This window comes from Glossina fuscipes, unplaced genomic scaffold (assembly GCF_014805625.2).
Source record: "Glossina fuscipes isolate IAEA_lab_2018 unplaced genomic scaffold, Yale_Gfus_2 0, whole genome shotgun sequence".
NCBI lineage: Eukaryota > Metazoa > Arthropoda > Insecta > Diptera > Glossinidae > Glossina > Glossina fuscipes.
The window spans coordinates 38,856,111-38,877,997 of NW_023998414.1; the positions used below are offsets into that span (position 1 = coordinate 38,856,111).

At 31.2% G+C, this 21,887-nt stretch overlaps 3 protein-coding genes across 3 annotated transcripts in view; 2 read left to right on the top strand and 1 right to left on the bottom strand.

Moving 5' to 3' along the window:
* The first annotated feature begins 1,952 nt into the window (after window positions 1-1,952).
* Window positions 1,953-3,951, top strand: LOC119637059 (uncharacterized protein F54F2.9). The gene is made up of 5 exons (XM_038032882.1): window positions 1,953-2,227; window positions 2,286-2,705; window positions 2,772-2,884; window positions 2,951-3,158; window positions 3,216-3,951. The coding sequence occupies exons 1-5, from the start codon at window positions 2,090-2,092 to the stop codon at window positions 3,909-3,911; spliced, it is 1,575 nt and encodes a 524-aa protein (XP_037888810.1). The 5' UTR covers window positions 1,953-2,089; the 3' UTR covers window positions 3,912-3,951.
* A 158-nt stretch (window positions 3,952-4,109) lies between these two features.
* On the bottom strand, window positions 4,110-7,522 carry LOC119634312 (anaphase-promoting complex subunit 4). Its single transcript, XM_038028372.1, has 9 exons — window positions 7,411-7,522; window positions 7,239-7,355; window positions 7,028-7,176; window positions 6,600-6,976; window positions 5,974-6,150; window positions 5,742-5,904; window positions 5,423-5,675; window positions 4,269-5,032; window positions 4,110-4,208 (listed from the first exon to the last, which is right to left on the bottom strand). The coding sequence occupies exons 1-9, from the start codon at window positions 7,520-7,522 to the stop codon at window positions 4,110-4,112; spliced, it is 2,211 nt and encodes a 736-aa protein (XP_037884300.1).
* Window positions 7,523-19,783: 12,261 nt separating this feature from the next.
* The window catches only part of LOC119634316 (tripartite motif-containing protein 45-like), a gene marked incomplete at its 3' end in the record, with an annotated part of 3,678 nt that continues 1,574 nt past the window's right edge, over window positions 19,784-21,887 (top strand). The window contains exons 1-2 of the mRNA XM_038028386.1: window positions 19,784-20,476; window positions 20,573-20,765. Of these exons, the coding sequence (XP_037884314.1) occupies window positions 19,938-20,476; window positions 20,573-20,765 (732 nt within the window). The remainder of the gene's footprint in view (window positions 20,477-20,572; window positions 20,766-21,887) is intronic.

Here is a 21,887-nt window from a genome sequence, read left to right on the forward strand (position 1 = left end):
TATATCAGAGTCACATTTTCAGCCAAGTATTCCAGGTCCCCTTACTACAAATAGTAAAACAAAAAAATTATTGCACAAAACAAATGTATGCAATATGTGAATTGATTCTCTGTTATAACGAAAACAAGGCAAGCATCGCTGATATAATATCGAAACGCCAACCGCCAACTTAGCAAGCTGTAAAGCCCTGTCAGTGTGTCTTAAAATCCGTTAAATAATGTAACGAAAACATTTTTGGAATAGTATTGAGAGAACAACAAGAAATGCTAAAAATTCTCTTAAGGGCATTATCGCATATCCTCATTTTTCCATCCATTCAACCCCTCAACTGCGCAAACCCAAAGCCATTCTAATGGCTCTGAATACTGCCTGCACTTTGACATGGATTATTTGTTAGAATTGTAAAATCATTCATTCATCAAAAATATCTTAAACACCATCGCGTATTTTTTAACAAATGCTAATCCTTACTGCTCTAAAGCATGGATTGACATGTCTTTACAAACATTCGCAACACATCACCACCCAATGATATGTCGGCTATTGTAATATAGTGCGCATACAAATTTTCATTAGGGATAAAGATTATTAACCATTAGAAGTTACGTTTTTACATCCTTAATCGTGTCGTGTCGTGACGTGATGCTCATTGAAACATCCTGAAATTAAAGCAACAACGTTCCATGGTTGATAAAATGCCGTATGAGTCATATAATATCCTATTTCGTATGGTAGGTAATATTTTAATTACCGTTTTTGTACAAATGTACAAATTTTTATTTATCTTATTTTAATAGTTGTGGGCAGATTATGGAACAATATTGAAATTTAACGAGACAAAAACGATCAGTAAATTTAAGATTTTCTTTGTCCTTTCAGATAAAGTTTTGGCTTGACAGACAGACAATTCAACGATTTTATCAACACTTTATTACTTACACTACAATGAATTCTTATGAATTATGAGCGGATAACTGAATGAGCAATAAATGAACAACTTTCTTCCCACAGGCAAACTAAATAATGTTCAATAAATTCGTTTAACCCGTTAAGATATTATTCATTAGTTTAAAAAGGACGAAGACATTTCCGAAAATATCCCATAAAAATCATTTGGAAGGAAATTTTACCACATAAACGGCTTTTAAGCTGAAAAATATTTCACTGTTCTTACATTATTCTCAATATTAATATTCCTTTTCGTTGACACGTTGATTGCCACAACAAATATTCTGAATAGGTCGTGTCGGACGTATTTGGGTGACGCTTTTAATTTTTATTAAAAAATTTCCAATTTCTTGCAACGCAATTAGCGCGCGTAGCTTGATGCGGATTTTTTTGAAAACTCGCGCGACGTTCAACATATTAATAATAATATTGTTAAATGAATTGTGGAAAGTTGCAGGGCGTCCTATATACAATTAAAATTTGCAGAGGAGATTTGCTTACGCAAGTTGCATAATTTAAAAGTTGCGGTGGGTTTTATATATATGTACTATATATATATACATATATATTGAAAGGTTACCAAAATTGTGTGCACCTACATTTCGTGGAAATCCTAAATCTCTTCCACTAAACGTAACATAAAAGGAAACTTAGACCGCAAGACTGTTCCATTGTAGGCTAATTGAGAAAATACAATTCAGCAGAACTTTTCACTACACAGAAAGTAATTGATTAATAGATGAAGTAAGTTTGTTTCAGGCGTCTGGTTTTTTATCCATAGAACTTCTCATCCAATTAAAGAAAAGGAAAATATAATGCTAATTTTCTTTAGATCTTTATTTATTTACAAATATGGTTATGCAGCTAAAATACTTTTGACCGGATAAAAGCGTAATAAAAGTTTGTTAACTTAATGGACGTCAGTGCACAACGTTCTAAACTGTCGTACGGAAAAGTATAATTTTACCATTTTCATTTGACAAACACATGCTGCAGATTATCACAACTGCTTGCACAAACGTAATCAACTGTTTTTATACTTGCGTCGTTGTCAACATTTTTTGAATATTTTTTCTTCTCGTCTATATAAGGAAACGTGTGAATTTTTTTCTTTTCTAAATTAAAATTTAATAAAAAGGGGATGAAATTTTATGTGAATATTTTTGTTATCTGTGCATTATTGTTAAGCACTGAGGCCTGGGATACAGAGGAATTAGAAATTTTTGATTTAGTCGAAGAAATCAATAGAAATTTCTATGAATTTATGGGAATCATACAAGTGAGTTTTACCAAGAGCTTTAATTCTTAAATTTAAACTCTTCTTTTCTTCCTATTAGAATGCTACTAGCAATGATATTAAGCGAGCATTTAGATCTTTATCGATTCAATTGCATCCAGACAAAAATCCGTCAGAAGATGCAAACATACAATTCCGTAATTTAGTATCCATTTACGAGGTGCTCAAGGATCCGGGTAAAAGAGGGAAATATGATAAAGTGTTAAAAGATGGTCTACCTAACTGGAAATCTGCTTTATACTATTACCGAAGAATGCGTAAAATTGGCTTGTATGAAGCCGCCGGTATATTGTTTGTGTTTTTAACAATTGGTCAATACTTATTTGCATGGGCTGCTTACGTCGAAAAGAGATATACAGCTGAACAAATACTTGGCTCTAAATTAAAGAAATTGCAAAAGAAAAATAAAAGCATTGATATAGATATGATACTAAATGAAATTCCTACACCATCGCTGAAGGTTTAATAAACATTAGACTTCATAACCTTAAAAAAATTGTGACTCATCATATTTATCTTCTTTCAGAATACATTACCCATACAAATACCTGTGTTTATTTGGAATATACCGAAAATGATGAAAGAAGCAGCTAGCAAAGCTAAGGAGCTTAAAAAACTAGCCGTAGAAAAACAAAGACAGTAAGTTTTGCTAAAAATCAAAGCATCATTAAACATATGGTCAGCTGGATTAGTCTTTGTTTACAGAGAGATGGAAGAGGCTAAACGGTTAGAAATATTAGAAAAAGAAGCTGAGGAACAAGCTCGACTACGTAAAGAGAAAAAGGAAAACTTACGTAAACGCAAAGAGAATCATAAAGTCCCTGAAAAAACTGATGAAGAACTCAGGGGGTATTCTCAAATCCAAATTCGAGAATTAACCGAAGATGACGCTATACGACCAGTCGCGCAAAAGGTTTTAAATTCTTAAATTCCTCATTAAAAATTCCGTTTAATATAATTTTTCTTTTAGACTGGTTTGACTGGCGGTTTTTGGACAGATGAAGATCTAGCCGAACTTATACGCTTAGTAAAAAAATATCCATGCGGCTCCAGTAGTCGTTGGAACAGCATTGCCGAGGCAATGAATCGTACTGTACAAGAAGTTACCTTTATGGCAGCCAAAATGAAAGAGAATGGTTATCGTACTCCTGGTCAATCGGAAAGTGCTGGCGATGCTAATTTCCAAGGAGCTCAAAAAGAGGGAAAAAGAGATAAATCAAAAAAAGAAAAAGCCACTAAAAATATATTAATACCGGAGACAAATTGGACACAAGATCAGCAAAAAGCTTTGGAAGAAGCTATAATTAAATATCCAAAATCGAGTGTTATGGGAGATCGTTGGCAACGTATTGCCGATTACGTGCCTGGTAAAAGTAAAGAAGAATGCTTAACACGTTACAAGTATCTGTGTGAGCTGGTTCAAGCGCAAAAAAGATCTGAAGGAGAAGATAGTGTTGATGAAAATTCTAAGAATTGTGAAAGAAGGCAGAACTCGACAATTTGTCATCCAAATGAAAATTCTCTAATTCAATATTATCAAGAAGCTCAGTCAGTAGCGGACGAAATTAATGAAATAGGCGATAAAAAGCGTACCAAACGCAAGGACCACAGAAAAAAGCGAGACTTAGTGAGTATCCAAAAGTCGGATGAAGCAAGTGCTTATTAATGAAATCGTCGTTTAATAATATGTGTAGAATTAATTATTTTTCTTAAGCGGCATATTTTTCGTTTACAATCCCTTTTTTTTCCATTTTATTCACTTCATTTAAATGAAAAAGCTGTATGAACAACTGAACGAAGGCAATAAAACACAGTTTTCATCCTTTATGCTTACGATATTATTTATTTTTTAGTGAAAGTCTACTCAGTAATTCTGCGATATTTCAAGCTCGTCATCATCATCTTCAATTTCCATTTCAAACATGACTATTTTTTTGTTTTTGTCTGATAATATGGAGGCAACCTTGAAAAATAACGGAAAATGATTAAACATGAATAGATATTTTAAATTGATATTTTATACCTTTCTTGATCCTGAAACCGCTAAACTGGTACAAATGGTATCCATTCCTCGAAACTGGCAAAAATCTACAAAATCGAAAATACTTTGTGGCAATAATATCTCTTGCAAGTTCAAGTTTTGAGGCAATAAATGTAAAGTGAATTTCTCGCGCATCAGTTCCAATGAGAATTGCATGAAATAGCTTTGCTGTTTTTCTTCATTGTCCTGGAGCAGCAATAACGACAACACTTCCTCATTATAAAATTGCAAATCGACAAATTGTAAATTATTTAAAGGTAGAGGGAGCTCTTTTGTAAAGGGACCCGGTTTTAGATGAATTATAACGCATGACAGTTGTGAAAATTTTTGATCAAATTCCATTAGCAAGCAACTCTGCCAGTCTGTAGTGATAGCCATTAGATCGCTTCCCCTTTTATTCCCAGCTAAAAAAGAAAATTTTATAAAATCCACAGATCTACTATACTCGAGTGGCAGTGAACAGCATGTGCATATGAAATCCAATTGAAATTCTGAAGTGATACTGGAATTGGGCTTTTCAAATACCGCATCAATAGAAATAAACATTTTATCTCTTTGCTGTATCAGTGAAAGTTGCTTTTCATGTGGATATAAGAGTGAACAATTATATAAACACTCGTTCTTCTCTAGAAGTTTCTGCCATAAATGATGCACATCACTCTTTACGGTTTGCTGTAAGGGCTTATCCTCTAAATATTGTCCGACCTTTTCCAAATTAAATTTTCTTTTGGTTACCGATCCATCGTCTGTGGAAAATATTAGTATAACTAAAAACAACTTAACCAATCATAAATCTATGCATAAATCCGTAGCGAAGACATAATAACTTCCAAACGTTAAGACTTTAAATATTTAAGAGCAATTGGATGGTCAATGTTATTGTACTTATCAAAGCGATAAATATCTCTCATTTTTTTTTTTTTTTCGTAAAACAGCTTTGGTGTACATTTGACACGATTATGACATTACTTATCTTGTTCCATTCGAAATAAAATATTAATATGAATCTAAAACGATTGAAAGGCAATATTTTGTCAAAAGTCGATACAAATTTCAATTTCCACCAAATACGCACCATTGGCACATATTTACGTTTGAAATTTCGCTATGGAATTATGGATAAGACAGATAATTACCGTTCTCTATAACGCTATCCTCAATACTATTGAGATATTCTGCGAGATATATCGTGTCTTGAGTACTTAATTGTGGCATATCTTCGGGTATATCTTGTTGATGTAAACGTACAATTACCACACAGAGCCAAGAGAAAAATAGTTTCATATCGTTCACCGACTGGTCTACTACTTGTTGCAATTCTAATATTTTCATCAGCAATGCTCCACACTGGCGTAAAGCTTCCTCAGCCGTGGCAGGTACAATCAAGGGCTGTATTATTCAAAATTCAGTTAATAAAATTAAAGCATATGTCTGCTTGTGAATGTATGGTCTCACCTCAAAATAATAGGACATTCGGGCTAAACCCTTTATCGTATTTAGGAAATAAAACATATTAATGGCCGCACTTTGTAAAGGTTTCGTTACTAGGCTTTGTATAGTAGAATAGCTTAAATCTACAGATGTTTGCAGCTTTTTGATTCCCTTTTCGGTTAAATCTCTAGAATAAGGCAAGCAAAAGACTCATTTACAGGTGCATGACTACGGACACATATTCTATTATATTTACTGCATTAGAAATTCCTCAATATCATGAGTAGCATAACCAAACACCAACAATTCTAGAAAATCTGCGGACAATGAAGTAGCCGGTTGTTCATTTGCATAGTTGGTAAGTTTATTGTCCATTTCTAAAAGCACCGTCTCCCAAGCCTCTAGTATGCATTGTATAGTGTTGTTTATATAGCTATAAACGCGAAAAACTATTTATAACTTCCCAAATGGCAATTAATTTTAAATATGGTTCTTTATAATCAATTTCAATAGAAGTGATATGAAATATTCGACCGTTTAAAAATCGCGCCTTTTAACCGCTCATTGTTCGCTAATCCACTTATACACCATTACAGTTGTTTATAGTTCCGTAATGAAAATTCGATTGACGATTTGACAAAAACTGTAAGATACGGGTGGAAAAAGGCCGTAATTGTATTGAGCACAATTTATGAAATTTCTTCCTAAAGATTTTCATCTCAAAGACACATGTCCTTCTGTTCAGCTAGTCATTGCTGGTATTCATTAAATGAACAATATCTTTGACATAGGCGGACGTTTAGCGATCACACATTGATTAATAAACCATTTCAAGATCTGTTACTACCGGTTCAGTATATTATATAATATTAAAAATCTTACTTTTTTGTTTCTAGAATATTGGCACAATGCATTGCCAAGTGCATCATAGGTGATATGTATTCCTTCAATATAGCATTACAAAAATGCAGTACTTTGATTTTGTCACCGTCTCGAACTAAAGCATACATTGCGTTGAAATCACCGCTGAGACGTGCATCAAAAATTTCAAAATCATCAGGGTAGGATACATGTTGAGACATATCTATAGACCCAGCCTTTAATGCACCCAAAAACAGCAAAAAAATTTTTCCGCTTTTTAAAATCACTACCAGAAAGCAAGGTGAGCCTTTGGCAAATGATTTATGTTCTTGAGACTTTGAAGAAATACCTAAGTTATTTAAAGGAGGCAAAGGCGGCAAAAAGAAATCAAATGCTAACTGAAAACAAAAAGCATTAATATTTTTAATGTTATCATTAACAATATTTACCTCCGCTTTGTTTCGATAGACAGTCCGATAGTCTGCGATATTAATGGCCTTACTAAAATATACTTTTTTAATATCCTCATCGTATTTTAAGGTAGAAATTGATTCTTCACGCTCTGCATCCAATAAGGAAACTTCACCGTTGCTGTAACCTTGATAAATTTATAATTAGAGCACAACATACTCCAGCATTGAGGAACTTTTACTCAGTTACCAACAGCTATTATTGTTTCATCATGTTGCCAACTTAATGATCTTACTTTAACATCTTCGCCCGGTGGAGGAAATATGACAATTTTCTGCCAATTTAAGCGCTGCACTGTCACTTCACCTAAGCCAGAAATAATTAATATTTTAGTTCTGTTGCTATCCATTATTTTCACTACCTTTTTCTGTTCCATAAGCAATTAAGTCCATTTTATTACTCCATTCCATTATATGTACAGCACCATTCATATGGCGTGCGCCTATTTGTTTCATTGATGCAGATTGTGCCATTTTTGAAAATCGTTGATTATGAAAATTTCAATAAATATATAAAAACTAAATGTTTTTTAGAGAGATCTGAATTTAAGGTTTAAGGTTCTGTTTTTAACAACTACTAGAGTTACCATTATATCTAAAAAACGTTTTTAAGCTTGATTCGAGAGGCCGAAAACGCGCAAAACCCAATAAGACAACAACATATTGGATAGCCATCCTACCATATTGTTTTACTGCAAAATGTCGATTTTTGATTGATTATAGAGGTAACGCAATAATAAAAGACGAAGCATAGAGGTAGGCTTCATTGTGACAGTTAATCAAAGCGAAAGAATTGGTCAAGATTTTTAGCTTTAAAAATATGCTTTAGATTGCAAATACATTGCCTTTGTTTCTTGTTGCTCATCCTTGACAAAATAAACCCAGTTATAAATAGCAATTTTAGATTATGTAATATGAAAAAGACTTAATTAAGAACGAAAGAGACTTAGATTAGATAAATAATTGCTAAATTTAAAATAAATTGTCTCAGTTCTTGCCGGTTTTTTTTTCTTTACTTTGTCGAGATAGAAAGCCATATAGCTGCCGACTCAATGAAGCTTCGTTTATATTCCCAGTTTTGGGGGAGACATTTAATTTATAAATATTTCTTAAAATAGAGGATAAATTTTATAAATGTATACATATATTATATATACATATTTATGTATTACAAACACAAATACATTTATAAAATTTATAAATCAAATGCTTTCCTGGACATGGGAATACAAGAGAAGCTTCATCGTGTCAACATTCTACGATTTATCAACTCCCACATAAATCGTAAAACGACGGCATAGTTGAAATTACGTCTCGAAAGTAGATCTAATTGTAGATGCATTACCGTACCGGCCTCCGAAGAGATCAACTTATTAGATTGCAATTAGTTAATGTGAAAACAAATAAGCTTTTTGATTAATGAAAAAATGATTTTAACAAAAAAAACGAAATGGTCCACTTGATTAATTAATGGGGGCTAAAATAATGGTACGTTATCCTTATTTTTGGGATGGAACTACAACTTTGCTGACTCTTTACGCGACTTTGTGGGAATTGGCGATGGAATTCGCCCCGTATTTCTCGTGTAGGCTTTTTCGTGAATGACGAAAAAAAACTACCACCTGGCGGGGACCACGAGGAAGTGAGAATAGGTGCATCTACGACGTTCCTATTGTCATTACTGCGATGGAGTTACCCTACTGTTGATGTTTTTCATTTTGGAGAGAGAGTCATAGTTACTCAAACCTAGAATTTATTCGCTATTTTATTCTTTTCATTTACGTGAGAGAAGAAAACATTTTGTAAAAATGAATAAATTGCGATATTTAACAGATTTGTTTTAAAGCGAATACATAAATTTTTAATTTTGATTTAAAGATTTTTTAAACAGGTATGAGATTAAGAGTTAAATTTCTTCAACTATCTTATGTTTCTAGTTCTTCGTTAAATAATTTATATGCAGTTGTTAAACCTACAAAATATCATATTGAATTTCTAGTTAAGAGTTAAGTCCAATTGTATGAAAAACAAAAAATATATCAAAAAATGCAGTGTGTATACATATACACATATATATCTAAAGTGTATAATATATATGAATAGATTCTGTCATGTACGTACATAGGTTATTAAGTTGCATTAAAAATTGCTTCGAAATCATTCCGAACAAATAAGAGAAAAACGGGGGAAGATAAACAGCAAACTGCATTAGCAACAGAATGTTTTTGCATTTTACTGTCTATTTCATGTAGGATTAATGTTTATATAGTTATACTTAAAGTTCACACAAACTGATTTAAGAAAATTTTAACTTAATTAAATTAAAACTTTATGTTGGATAATAGTTTCAAATATTCACAGATATATAAATTTTCTTTTAAAAGTAAATAAAATCATAAGAGAAAGGGGTGATTTCATGAAAATAATAAATATTTCTAATTGTTTTCATTTTGCTTTGTCTAACCTCTCACTTAAACTTTATTACACTCAAGGATATAGATAAGTAAATTTATTAAAAGTGAGAATAGCTAAATGCGAGAAGCGGCTCAAGAAAATTTGACAAAAGGCTATTATTCGAATTTAAACATTATAATCATGATTTCTTATTTTGATTTGTTCGAAGCGTTGATAGGGTGGATAACCGCATGAATCTATGTATAATTACATTTTTTTTTGCTTTGATAGTAACCAACAGGTGCGTACGTATTTTTGCGTATTTTGTTATATTATTTCGCACCAAATTCGCTTGACAACAAACTTTAAACATATCTATCATTCAGAATTCCATACATATGTCTTTTATTTGCTTACAGATTCATGTATATAAACGTAGAGACACAAAGTGATATTAAAATTTCACATGGATTCTATTTATTGTGTGTTAATAGTTATCTTCGAATTTATATATACATATATTTTGCGTATGTTATATCGCAAAAACCTTTGTGAAAGAAATTTGCTTATATTCGAAGAGAAAAAAGTAACTGAAAAAATGTAAGAAATGGTTCGTTTTATATTCATGTAAACAATTGTTAAAAAGTGGTTATTCTCTCTCTATTTTATTTCTGTCCCTATTTTTCAGACATATAACATATCAACAGTACCCTGATAGTGTAAAGTAATTTAAGAAATCTTATTTTAGAGCAAACAAAACAATGCGAACAAGACTTGAATGATGCCAAGTAATCGAACAAACCTTCTATTAGATCAAACAAAATTTTATTATACGCTACCAGCAAGACTTGAATGATGCCAAGTAAACAAAGAAATCTCCTCTCAGAGTAAGCAAAATTTTACAATGACAATGCCGGCGATAGTCTCTGATTCTGTCAAGTAAAGAAATCACTCTCCAAAAATTCAGAAAATTTGTTTAAAAGGGTAAGAGTGAACAGATGCTTTACACAATAATGCGTTATTCCGTTTTTCAGGTAAAAAAGTCCCAAAAAGTATGCACAATGAGAAACCGCGTTGAGAAACAACGACAAGAAAATTAATGTAAAAGCAAGTTAAATTTTTCATTGATGAATGAAATAAAGATTGAGGAGAAATGATTTTAAGAAAAGGAGCTTGACTTCGCTGACGCAGTAAAACATTAAATGTTAGGATTTGACAAATGTACTTAAAATTGCATTCAGACCGCTCTTGTTGCTTGTTTTTCATTCCTTATTGACTAGTATACAGTATAAAATAAAATTTTAAATCGTATAATAAAATATATGACTTAAATCAGTACATAATACGTTTAAATTAAACAATTAGTCTCAAATTTAAAATAAATTGTCTTTACTTCTTCTTGGGCGTTTTTGTCTTTTTGTTTCATTCGTGTGTACGCATGCAAGACCGTATGATTTGCCCATTTTTAGGAAGTCTCCTAAAAAGTCTGCAAAATTGAAAGACGATTCCAAAAGTAGGAATAATTCATCATCGTTTTAAAAGGCATATGAGTGAGTGTAGTTGCTATTAGCGCACTGAACACTTGCATTTTATATCATGAACGAATCGCCCGTTTACGTATAGATTGAACATATAGCTGCATTGTGTAAATGAAAGCATTAGGTAAAATTTTAAGCTTTCTCCATGCATTTGCATTGACAAATAAATCAGAGATGTATTTGTGAAAATAAAACAAAAATCGAACATTATACAAATTTAAAGTAATGACATATATTTTTATTGAAAAGAAAAAATTTTATTAAAGTATACTTCTACCTGTTACTATGCGGACAAAACATTTTTTTTTCGCTCTAATACTTATATTCGCTTCAAACAATCGCTTTTCGCTGAAATTTTTCGCTTCATTTACCTTGCCATTTTTCAAAGTTTATGTAAACAAAATCTAATCATACGGTTAATTTTTCAGACAATATGATTTTGCTTTATTTACGTTATGAATTAAGCGACCAATAAATATTAGAACGTCCAGGTTGCAGTATTTCCGAATATAACTAAATAGAATTTGAACGTGTAACAGGAAAAGAAAAACAACTACTTACATATAACTTGATGCCATCCATACTGGAAACAACACAGCAGCAGGAGCAAAGCATGTTTAAGAAAACTATTGAGAGTAATGTGATGAGTTAGAAAGAAGCCGTGAACACGATTCCATACTTAAAATTCATCCATTTATTTATTTTCATTATTTACATAGCGATTAGTTAGTAAAGTAATTACATAACTACTACTAATTAAATTTTGAACCCAGAAGTACTTAGATGCATTCACAACTATTTAAAGATATGTCTGTAGCGACGCAATGCAAGCTATGTATTCATCCGATTCATCTTGGTTTGTGTATAATGCAGCAATGAAAACGCAAATATAGTCATTGCGTTTTTTGAGCTGAACGTTCTGAATTCATTTGCATCGTGTATCGTGCATGAAACGTTAAACTAAATTAATTAAGTTGACTATACATATGTATGTATAATTGAACGTGTACCTTCCGCTATATCATTGTAACAATGCAAAATTTTGACGAAAGTTAAAATTTGATGAATCAATTGCATTGGCAGATAAAACGGGGATATATACATATAGGAGAATAGAATACAATACTATGGTGGATATGCCGAGCGGATAAATTAAAAGTGTGGAGCAATATAATTTTTATTACTTTATTCAATATTATATATTTATATACTCATTAACTTTAATCAACATGAAAGATATCGTAAATAAAATATGAGTAGAATTAATTAATTTTAACCTGTTTGTCAATGTTTAATATGTTAAAGCTTCACGATGATATAGATAGCGTAGTGATAACATATTATTTATTCTATTATCATCACTATATTAAGTTCAACTACGGTAAAATGTTCTCTTTGTTTTTGTTTCTTTCTATCTTTTTCCAAATTTAAGAATAGGTTTTAAATATCGTAAGCAAAAATGGTCAATAAGAAAATTTAGCGATTATTATTTTTATTAAGTTGCAAAGTATATCTAAAAAGGTCGACTCTTCAATCATACATTATCGTTTCGCGTATGATTCATAATCCATCAATTTATTTGGATATCTTTAATAGCGTTCAATAAATAATTTACCAAATGATACTTTTCAATTGCACAAGAAATTATATTTTCTAATTGCATAAAATACGAAAACTGTGGGAATATTGGCAACTCTGTGTCATTATATTAGATTTGGCGGTGCTTAATTTGTAAAGCTTTTTATGATATCAGTATTACCCTGAAAAAAACTAAACTGAACGGGCAACACTGTCCGCCTATGGTGTAGAAAAAATACTACAGAGTAAAAAAATTTTTTCACATTACAGACTTGAGTTAAATTTTGTCTGCCATTCCTTTTCAGTAAAAAAAACTTTTATAATGGCAATGGTAAGTGCAAAACTTTGCAATATTTCATAAAACTGTTCATAAGCAAATACAATATTTAAGTATTAAAGTGCGATTTAGAAAATAAAGAGATAGAAGAACGAAAAAATTTTACTTAGATTACGGAGTTAAAAAGAAAAAAAGAAATTCTACCACGAGAGGCATATAATGGACAAGCAAAGTGTGTCTGTGTCTGTTTTCTGTATAATGTACGGTGGATGTAAGATGTGAGAAAAATGCATAGTCGAAGAAATTTTTAACGATTTTTTTTGCTAATTTTGCTAAAAGAAAGATGTTCAATTAGAAAGAAAAAAGCATAATTTTTTAATCAAGGACATGGGAAAACATCGCTGTTAAGAGAGAATGTGGGAAAATGTGTTCAAGGACACAAGTGGCCTTAGTGAACAGTGTAAGTGGATATGTGTGTGGCTTTTGTTACATTTCTCTCTACGTTCATTCTATCCAATATAAAAATTTCATTCTTAATGTGCGTGAAGTCTCTCACTGAGCGTTATGCGAGTGTATGCGTGCAGACCAATAAGTTACGAACAAACGAGAACAAAAGAGGTGTTAGACGGTAGGAAATGTGCAAAAGCCTTATTCGCTTGAAATTGGGGTACATTTGAATGCCTATTCTCCTCTTAGGCGGCAGCACATTATTGGCTTTCTATACTGTGTTTGAGGTTGGGGATGGTCTATTTTTCATAATTTTTTATTCTCCTTCTTAGACTGCCATTACATCTCTTTAGGCCTTCCGTTTTAAATCAATTCAAGTTCAAAGTATGTTCTCGAGTGTTAGTTTTCCTTTCTTTTATTTATTTATTATTATTATTATTATTTTTTCCTTTCTACATGTTTACTGTTGTGTGTGTGCGCGTGAGCATTTTGCAAATTTGGTAGTCTTGTTGGTTCACATAAACACCAACAGTAAAATGTACAAATAGGTCGTCAGTGCTATAAAATTAGCCGTCGTTTGTGCTACTTTTTATTTCTTATATTTCCTAAACTTGCTAAAGTCGCCAAGGGTGTAGATTCCTATTATTCATGAGCAATAACAAAAACAATAGAGAAAAGTTTTTCGAAAATATAGTAAAAGCACTTGTTAATGGAAACGTTGGAAAAGCATATTGATGAAAAGTAAAACTAGGGAGGTGATTAGAAATTTGCAAAGCTTGAGATGGATAAGCTCATATTCAAGCATGATTACGTTATTCTAACTATTGCTTATTTATTAGAGAATCAAAGAATCACGTCCATCCGAGATGGCAACTTTCATCTCATTGAGTTATTAAATATAATTTCAGGTATTTATAATTATTTTTTGAAAATTCATCTGATTGTGTTCAATCAAAAGTTTTGGTAGTTACTTTTAGTAAAGATTTCTTCTTCTCCCTCTCTCTTTCTCGCGCTTATAATGATAGACGATAATGAATAATAATTGCGATTTTAAGCGGAAGGAAAAAGATTCAATTAAAAAGTACCATGGATTAATTAATAAATTTTTCCTTCTTAAGTGCCTAAGATTTAATTTAATGTTTCTAATTCTAGAATTATATAATAGTTAGTTGGTTTGCAGTAGCTATTCCATCATTTTCAATGCTTCTGTATTCCATAAAGATTTCCTAAATAGATGAGGGAGATTGCGTAAAAGAGTAGTCGAAGGTTTTCCTTTTTAAAATAAGTAAAATCTTGAGGACATTTTCATTAACGTTTTAACGTATTAAAATTGTAAACGGTGTTATTGTGGGCGTGACCAATTTTTTCCGTTGATCTTTTAGTTAGCCCAAATAAATATTTATGGTAAAAAAAAAAAAAAGAAAAAAAGATCAGTATCTACTAAATATTTCAAGTTACTTTTTCGCTTAATGAATGCCTTGCTAAGGGCCAAAGCGTTAAAGATGTCCTGAAATTTAACATACGATTTTGAAGTAGCTGCCTTTTCCGTTTGCCTTTGCAAATGGTCATGTCAGCGAAACAATATTTCAATCGATTACAATTAATATTTCCCAGTATGGCTTATGTTCAAAAAAAAATCTGAATTCTTATTACTTTCTAAGTGACGCAGTGAAAGTAAACTAAAAATTGTGGCAAAATTCTGAATTCCAGTTGCGTGAATCTAGTAGTAAGATTCCGAGTCGGTTTATCCATGAATGATGACCTCTTCGGATCGGATAAAAGATTTGTTGAAAGTTGTAGACCGACTTCATTTTCGTTTCAGGTGAATCGTTCCTCCTTTTCTTAATCTCTTTCTCTATGCCGAATTCTCTTCCAAATTACATTCGTTGTTGTTTATTTTAATCAGTGTGTTTCAAATAAATACATATGTAAATATTTTAGCGGCAACAGCAGCAACTACATATTGCAGAGCACAGTGAAATTTCATCCCCTCTTCTTTGTTTATTACGAAATGTTTTACTACCTTGACCTACCCATAGAGCGAGATGTATGCTTAAAACACAAATAATAAAATGTGCGCAATACGTATTAAATCAAATAAAAATAAAAAAAAATTAAAAAAAAAAAAGGTGCTATACATGCCTTCTTGCCATTGCTCATTTAAGACAAACCATTACATTACATCTTCCTGTCGCCTCAGTTAGGACTTTGAAGATTTTACATTTTTTCCTTTTCGTGGTTGTGGTGGCAGTGGTTTATTTAAAAAATTATAATGAAAAAATTACACGTTCGATCCTTTCTTGAAATTGTGCATAGATACGTTGCGATGATGGTATTTTTCCGATCAAGTTTTACGAATAATATAAAAATGTATAAATTTTTATACAATAAAGTTAAGAAAAAACATGCCAGTATCAGCAATTGAGAGCAGAGGCAAGCTGGCGTCAACGTTATTTTTCCATGCTCCATGTTACGCTTATAATGTACGTAAATTGTATTTTGTCACGGTTGCATGGGTGCCTGCATACCGTTGCATACTTCTTGAAACGTCATGCAATATTTTCAATTTTGCAGTTTTTGCGTTTATACTCTTTCCAATAAGTAGTTTTCACCATTTGACTTCTTTATATCGCACGTTAACGCGGTATACCCGTAAAAAAAAACAACAACATTTTCCTGATGACGAAATATCGCTCTCTGTCACTTTTAATGGCGTATAAGCGATTCTCTGTTTTGTTTCTGTTTATACAACAATTACGTTACACATACACGAGTGTATATTAATAAATATTTTTGTGCTCTAAACATTTATTATCGAAGTATGGTTATAGCATTTCCATTTCCATATATCTCTGTTGTGTGAGTAGTTGCAACGCCTTTTTACAGTCAATGCTTCATCATCATGGATTTTCAGAAACGGATCGATGCTATTACAATGTTATATATATATATATATATATATCGGATTTTACGGCAAAATATTTCTGTGCGCAAAACATATATAGAGAGAGATACGTGAATATACGCTTACGGCACAATTTGCCAATAATTAATAGTGGGCCATTATTGAATTACCAAAATCTTCGTCAGATATATGTGAAAATGTGAAGATATATCGACATGTAGAAATTCGCAAATATAAAAATTCTCAAGTATAGAAATGTATGAAATATATATCTTATCCCAATTAAAATTAAGCTTATTGTCAAATCCATATATAACTGTATTTTCATTTTTATTTAAAGCTACGAGTAAAAGCATTCTGGTTTGGGGCATCACCTCATTTAGATCATATAGATATAGATAGCGCGATTGGGCGTTCAATAATTGTAACAACATTAGTACCTTCAATGGATTAGCAAAACATATTTCTCCAATTTTCGGGACACGTAATGCGAACATAATTTCAAGAAGAACATTGTCAACAGCCAAAATATATATGGTTTTGTGAGAACGATATTCGACGACTTTTTTTATGTGTCGAAAGTCGCGAAGCTGATAATGATTCAAAAATCGTATCGAATTACATACAATACTTTACGCTCCTAGGATTGAAAGTAGAAATCGACAACACACCTACACTTATTAATTTAGGGAAGGGTAACAGTCGCTGTCTTTTTTTTTTTTTTTTGAAGAATATTCTCAGCACATGTTATTACATTAATCAAGTAAGCCGAGAATTCGATTAATATGATTTCGAGTTGGTGGAGAGAGTATAAGCGTTACGAGCGATAGTAGGTTTCATAATTTTATTTATTGTATGTTTTCGATGAAATTCTTCAGTAGAGTAAAGTTAAAGGTGCAGGAGGTGACACAGACTTGAAAGCAGTTTTTTACTAATTGCAATGCATGCCTTCTTTTGCGCACTTACACATTAGTAAGAAAATGTCTTTACGGGATATTTGCTAATACTACACAAACGTAACTTTCCTACGTACGCTCTATTTAACTTTAAATCTCTGCGTAGTTTTGAAATTAAAGTAGATCTCAAAAACAATATGAATTGTTTTTAAAGTAATGATGATCATGGTCGAAAGTAGCACAAGTAATACACCGAATAAATAAACAAAGGGTAATATTTCAAAATTGCAAGGATTTTGCTTTTACCTTATAGCTCAACTTAAATTAGGCATAAATCTTTTTAGATGTACATAAGAACTGATTTCAATCAGGGTACTAATCTAGAATTGAAAAATCTTGGACGATTTTTTTAGCTTAAGGCTGAAAGGCTGAAAGGCTGAAAAGATCTAGAATTAAAGATTATTGAATTTTGCATAAAATTGAGAAATACAATGAATGTATTTGCAGTGCTTATTCACATATATTTTCAGAATTTGTCGGAACTTTTTGAATAGTGTCAAGTCAATTCAAAAAAACCGTTCAAAACCAATGTTTTGATGAGGAAGCTCTTTGGTTTGGGGCTGTAAAGCAATCGAACGGTGAAAACATTTCCATGACGACCATTTATATTCGATTTGGCAGCATTGTTTTCGAGTAATAATAAATGCCGTGTCAATTTGAACGCATAGTAGGCTCGAACCTATGCTATGTTTGTAAAATGATTTTGAAAATTTTCCCTCTAAAACTTCAAATTCCCTTAATGTGGCTTATTAATAATGAAGAACGTTTTTTTGTGCTTCGCCTACTTTTCCATATTATTTCAAAGGCCACTTTGTAGATCTTAAGATGTTTTGTTCTTAGTATATTAAAAGTAATTTCAATTGTGTTTTTTTTTTTTTTTTTTTATACAACTCTCCTTTAAATCTACTTGCTTGTGAAAATTGAAAATTTTGCTAAGTAGCCATAGAAAGGTGAAAAATTTTTTTTTTTTTTTTTTGAAGGAAATTATATACATATTGTACTTTTGATTCAGATTATACAAGACAATAGAGACGTGTGGAATTTTGCGGCGATTAAACGCAATTGCATTTTTAAACAATTTTTTCCAGACTTTGATTATGCAAACTGTTCACTAAGGGGAATAAATACAACAAATCAACGAAGAGAAAATCCTGCTGCAAAAGGTTTTTAGATTTAAATAAACGAAGAGGACATATAAAAGGAAGAATCGTTTGCGAACAAAGAAAAGGATCTTTTATTTTTCGACTCAAGGGGCAACAGCTAACCAAGGTGATATCGTTCGGTGTTCAAGAAATTGAGCCGCGCAGAAACTACTGTTAACTACGAAATCAAAAATAAGAGAACAAAACGGAACTTTTTCAGGTTCTTTGGTTAAGCATTTTTTCCTGCTGAAAAAAGTTTAAAAAAAATAATAAAATAACAAAAAAAAACAAAAAAAAAAAAACTATTTCCCTCTGTATCAAGGAGGCGTTCCATCTTTTTCTCTACGTGTGCGAGTGCGTGCGAGTTTACTCGAATGAAATCAGCTTTTGCAAAATTGAAAAACAATAACTACCAACCAACCAACAAACCAAATTAACTAAACTAAACAACCACAAAAAAAAAACCAACTATTTAAACTAAATATATATTATTAGAGATTTAAAGAACAAAAAATATCCATATAGCAATTTTATTAATAATTATATATATATAAATTATTTTATATATATATATATATATATATATATATATATACATATATATATATATACGTGCATATGTATGTATATGTATATATATATGTGTATGTACATGTACATATATATATATATTGAAAAAGAGAAAAAACAGTAAAAAAAAAAAACTAAGAAAATCAACAAATTTATGGCAAACATTTCGTGATCTTTTTCAACAAAAAAAAAAAAAAACGTATCAAATTAAAAAAAAAAAAAAGAAAGATATTACAGAAAGGCCAACATTTTACAATATTTTATTGAACAAAAACTCTGAAGCAAAACCTATTTAACAAATATTTATTCAGTCAAGTCTTTATTTTTTTTTTTGTTTAATCGAATATATTTAATCCAGCATTCAAGTGTTGAAACTTTAAATGAACGAAATTCGCAGTTCAACAATAATAACAATAATAATAATAATAATTGTAACAAATTAAAACAACAACCCAGTCCAAGCGGCTTTTGGCGGCTGCAAAATTCAAGCAAACATCTAATTAAAAATAAAAATAAATAAAAGACATAAGCTGCAATAAAAAAAAAAAAAAATTCAAACAAAAACTCCTATTGAAAAGGAAACGAAAAAAACTGGGTGCGTAAATAAATTAAAAAAAAAAAATTAAATATATATATATATATATATGTATATATGTATGTATATGCATATATATATATACGGATATATCCTTCAACAATAACAATCCAAAGATTTCTAAAAGTATTTTTGCCTAAATAAATTGCAATTTTTTGTGTTTCATAAAAACACAATAAATTAACAACATAAAAGGAAAAAAAGAAAAAAAAAAAAAAAAGAGAAGAAAATCTAAAACTCGTTCGTTTTTTTGCCATTTTTATCAAGCGAACTCAAGCCATATTATTAAAAACAAATAAAAAAAAAAAAAAATAAATAAATAAATAAATAAACATATAAATAAAACAAAAACAAAAATACAAAATATAAATAAAAGTAAAGAATTGCAACTCAACGAAAAACCTTTCAAACGTTCCTTGTTACTGCTTTTGCTTTTCGATTCGAATTTTTGTGATTTTTCATTTGTAATATTTAAGCGGCTTTATATATGGCAACCTTGGAGGACTTTACACCCAGCATTTTACCAAAAACCGCCACCGTCGTTAACAGCACCACCACCACCGCTATAAACCCCGCAACTGTCTCGATTTGCACCGCAAACACAGCCGCTGCTAGCGCTGCCAGTATTGCAACTGTTCTCTCGAATACGGCTCCGACCCAAAATAAGAACTTTCTCTTGGAACCAAACAATACTGCAACAATTGCGAGCGAGGTTTTAGGAGAAATTCCAAATTCTATAATTAGTGCTTCCGCATCTGCTGTTGATTCTATCGTTGAAAAACTGGTCAATTCTCTCGATTTAAAGGAGCCCGTCATTAATACGCAAGGAATTAATAAGGAAATTATAAATTTGTCTTCGTCTTCATCTTCAGTGGGTGCTGGCAGTGTAAAAACAAATTCGGAGACCATAATGTTTAGCGAAGTGTTTGAAAGTAACGTTGGCACTGAACTTGAGTCGGGCGCTTTGGAAGATTCGAATTCATCATTGGGCGAGGGCGGAGTTGAAAAGAATTGCAAAGTTTGCTGGTTTGTTCTCATCATTATCATTATTATTATTATTATTGTTAATAATATATTTGTCATGAAGATGTAACATATTTTCTTTTTTGCTTTTTTCAATAGCTCTCGCTTGCAAAGGCCTCGCGTTCTCTCTTGCCTTCATGTCTTTTGTGAGGGATGTCTGATGAGATTGCTTACTGACGATGCTGGTAACATTTCTTCGTCATCGTCTACAACATCATCTGTGGCTGGCGAAATAATTCAATCGAACTTAAAAACTCAGATTGAATGCCCGATTTGCAAGCAAATTACTGCGGTAAGTTCATTTTCTTATTCTTATTATTAATTAATTATAGATAAAAAAAATATATTCCGAAATCTGATAGCCCAACCCGCGCATTGCTCATACATACAATTTCTGTTTTGTTGATATGTATTTTGAAATGAAAATAAACAAACTCATGTTTCCTTGACTTGTTTACATTTTCCAAAGGTAGCCATTTTGGAAAGTTTTGGACGAAAGACGAAAGTGTTTCTTCTCAACTAAAAAGTGAAAACTTCAAAAATAAAATATAAACAAAAAATTAAAACAAAAAAATATATATATATATAAAAAATAAAAAAAATGAAAATATTGTAAAATTTCGTCATGGAAACACTTCACTGCACTACATAAACATAAGTTTGTTGTTTGTTTTACCAATAATGGTAACGGTACGATAATTATTCTAATTTCTTTTGCCACTTTTTTTGACTGCTTTGCTTGCCTATGTTTAATTTTTAAGTGCAAAACAGACTGCGTTCAGTAGTGGGGTTTGCACAAAATTTACGAACTCCTCTTCTATCGAAATGCGATTGCAGTCAAAACCTAATTAGCGTTCTCCTCAATTACGGTCGCGTTATAATTGTTATGGAGTGCGTGAGCAGTTGAATGTTTTATCTCCGCTATACATCATTTTTCGTCTTCGGGCCTGCAACAAAATTCTCTAGTTTGCATTGTAACCAATTAAGCAAACATTATTGGGTGGATGCTTGTTTGTGTGATTTGAATTTTTTATTCATGCATCGTGATGCCCATTTAGATGCATCATTTAAATTCGTGGAAACATTTGTAGAAAGGTTAGAAATTTCGGTTTTATTCATAATAAATGAATTGATTTTAGTGGGATGGATAAGGATATCATGTAAAATAAATAAATACAACGAAGAACAAAACAAAATGAATGGTGCAGTTAAAGTGTTTATGCTTTCTTCTCATTACGAACGATTTTAACTGAAAAGTTAAATCAATTTTTGTTCTATAACTGTATTGACTGACGTTCAATTAGCTACGCATCGATATATGACAAGTTTAAGATTTCTATTTCAATTTTTGCAATCATAAGCATTTTCGGAATAATAATAATAATAATAATAATAATAATAATAATAATAATAA

Excerpts from the sequence above, each read along its gene's own strand:
- LOC119637059 (XM_038032882.1), top strand. The coding sequence starts at position 2,090 with ATGAAATTTTATGTGAATATTTTTGTTATCTGTGCATTATTGTTAAGC. Across the intron at positions 2,228-2,285 it reads AATTTATGGGAATCATACAA|AATGCTACTAGCAATGATAT; the intron begins GTGAGTTTTACC and ends TCTTCCTATTAG. Across the intron at positions 2,706-2,771 it reads TTCCTACACCATCGCTGAAG|AATACATTACCCATACAAAT; the intron begins GTTTAATAAACA and ends ATCTTCTTTCAG.
- LOC119634312 (XM_038028372.1), bottom strand. The coding sequence starts at position 7,522 with ATGGCACAATCTGCATCAATGAAACAAATAGGCGCACGCCATATGAAT. Across the intron at positions 5,905-5,973 it reads ATTGAGGAATTTCTAATGCA|AGATTTAACCGAAAAGGGAA; the intron begins GTAAATATAATA and ends GCCTTATTCTAG. Across the intron at positions 5,676-5,741 it reads GAATGTCCTATTATTTTGAG|CCCTTGATTGTACCTGCCAC; the intron begins GTGAGACCATAC and ends TGAATAATACAG.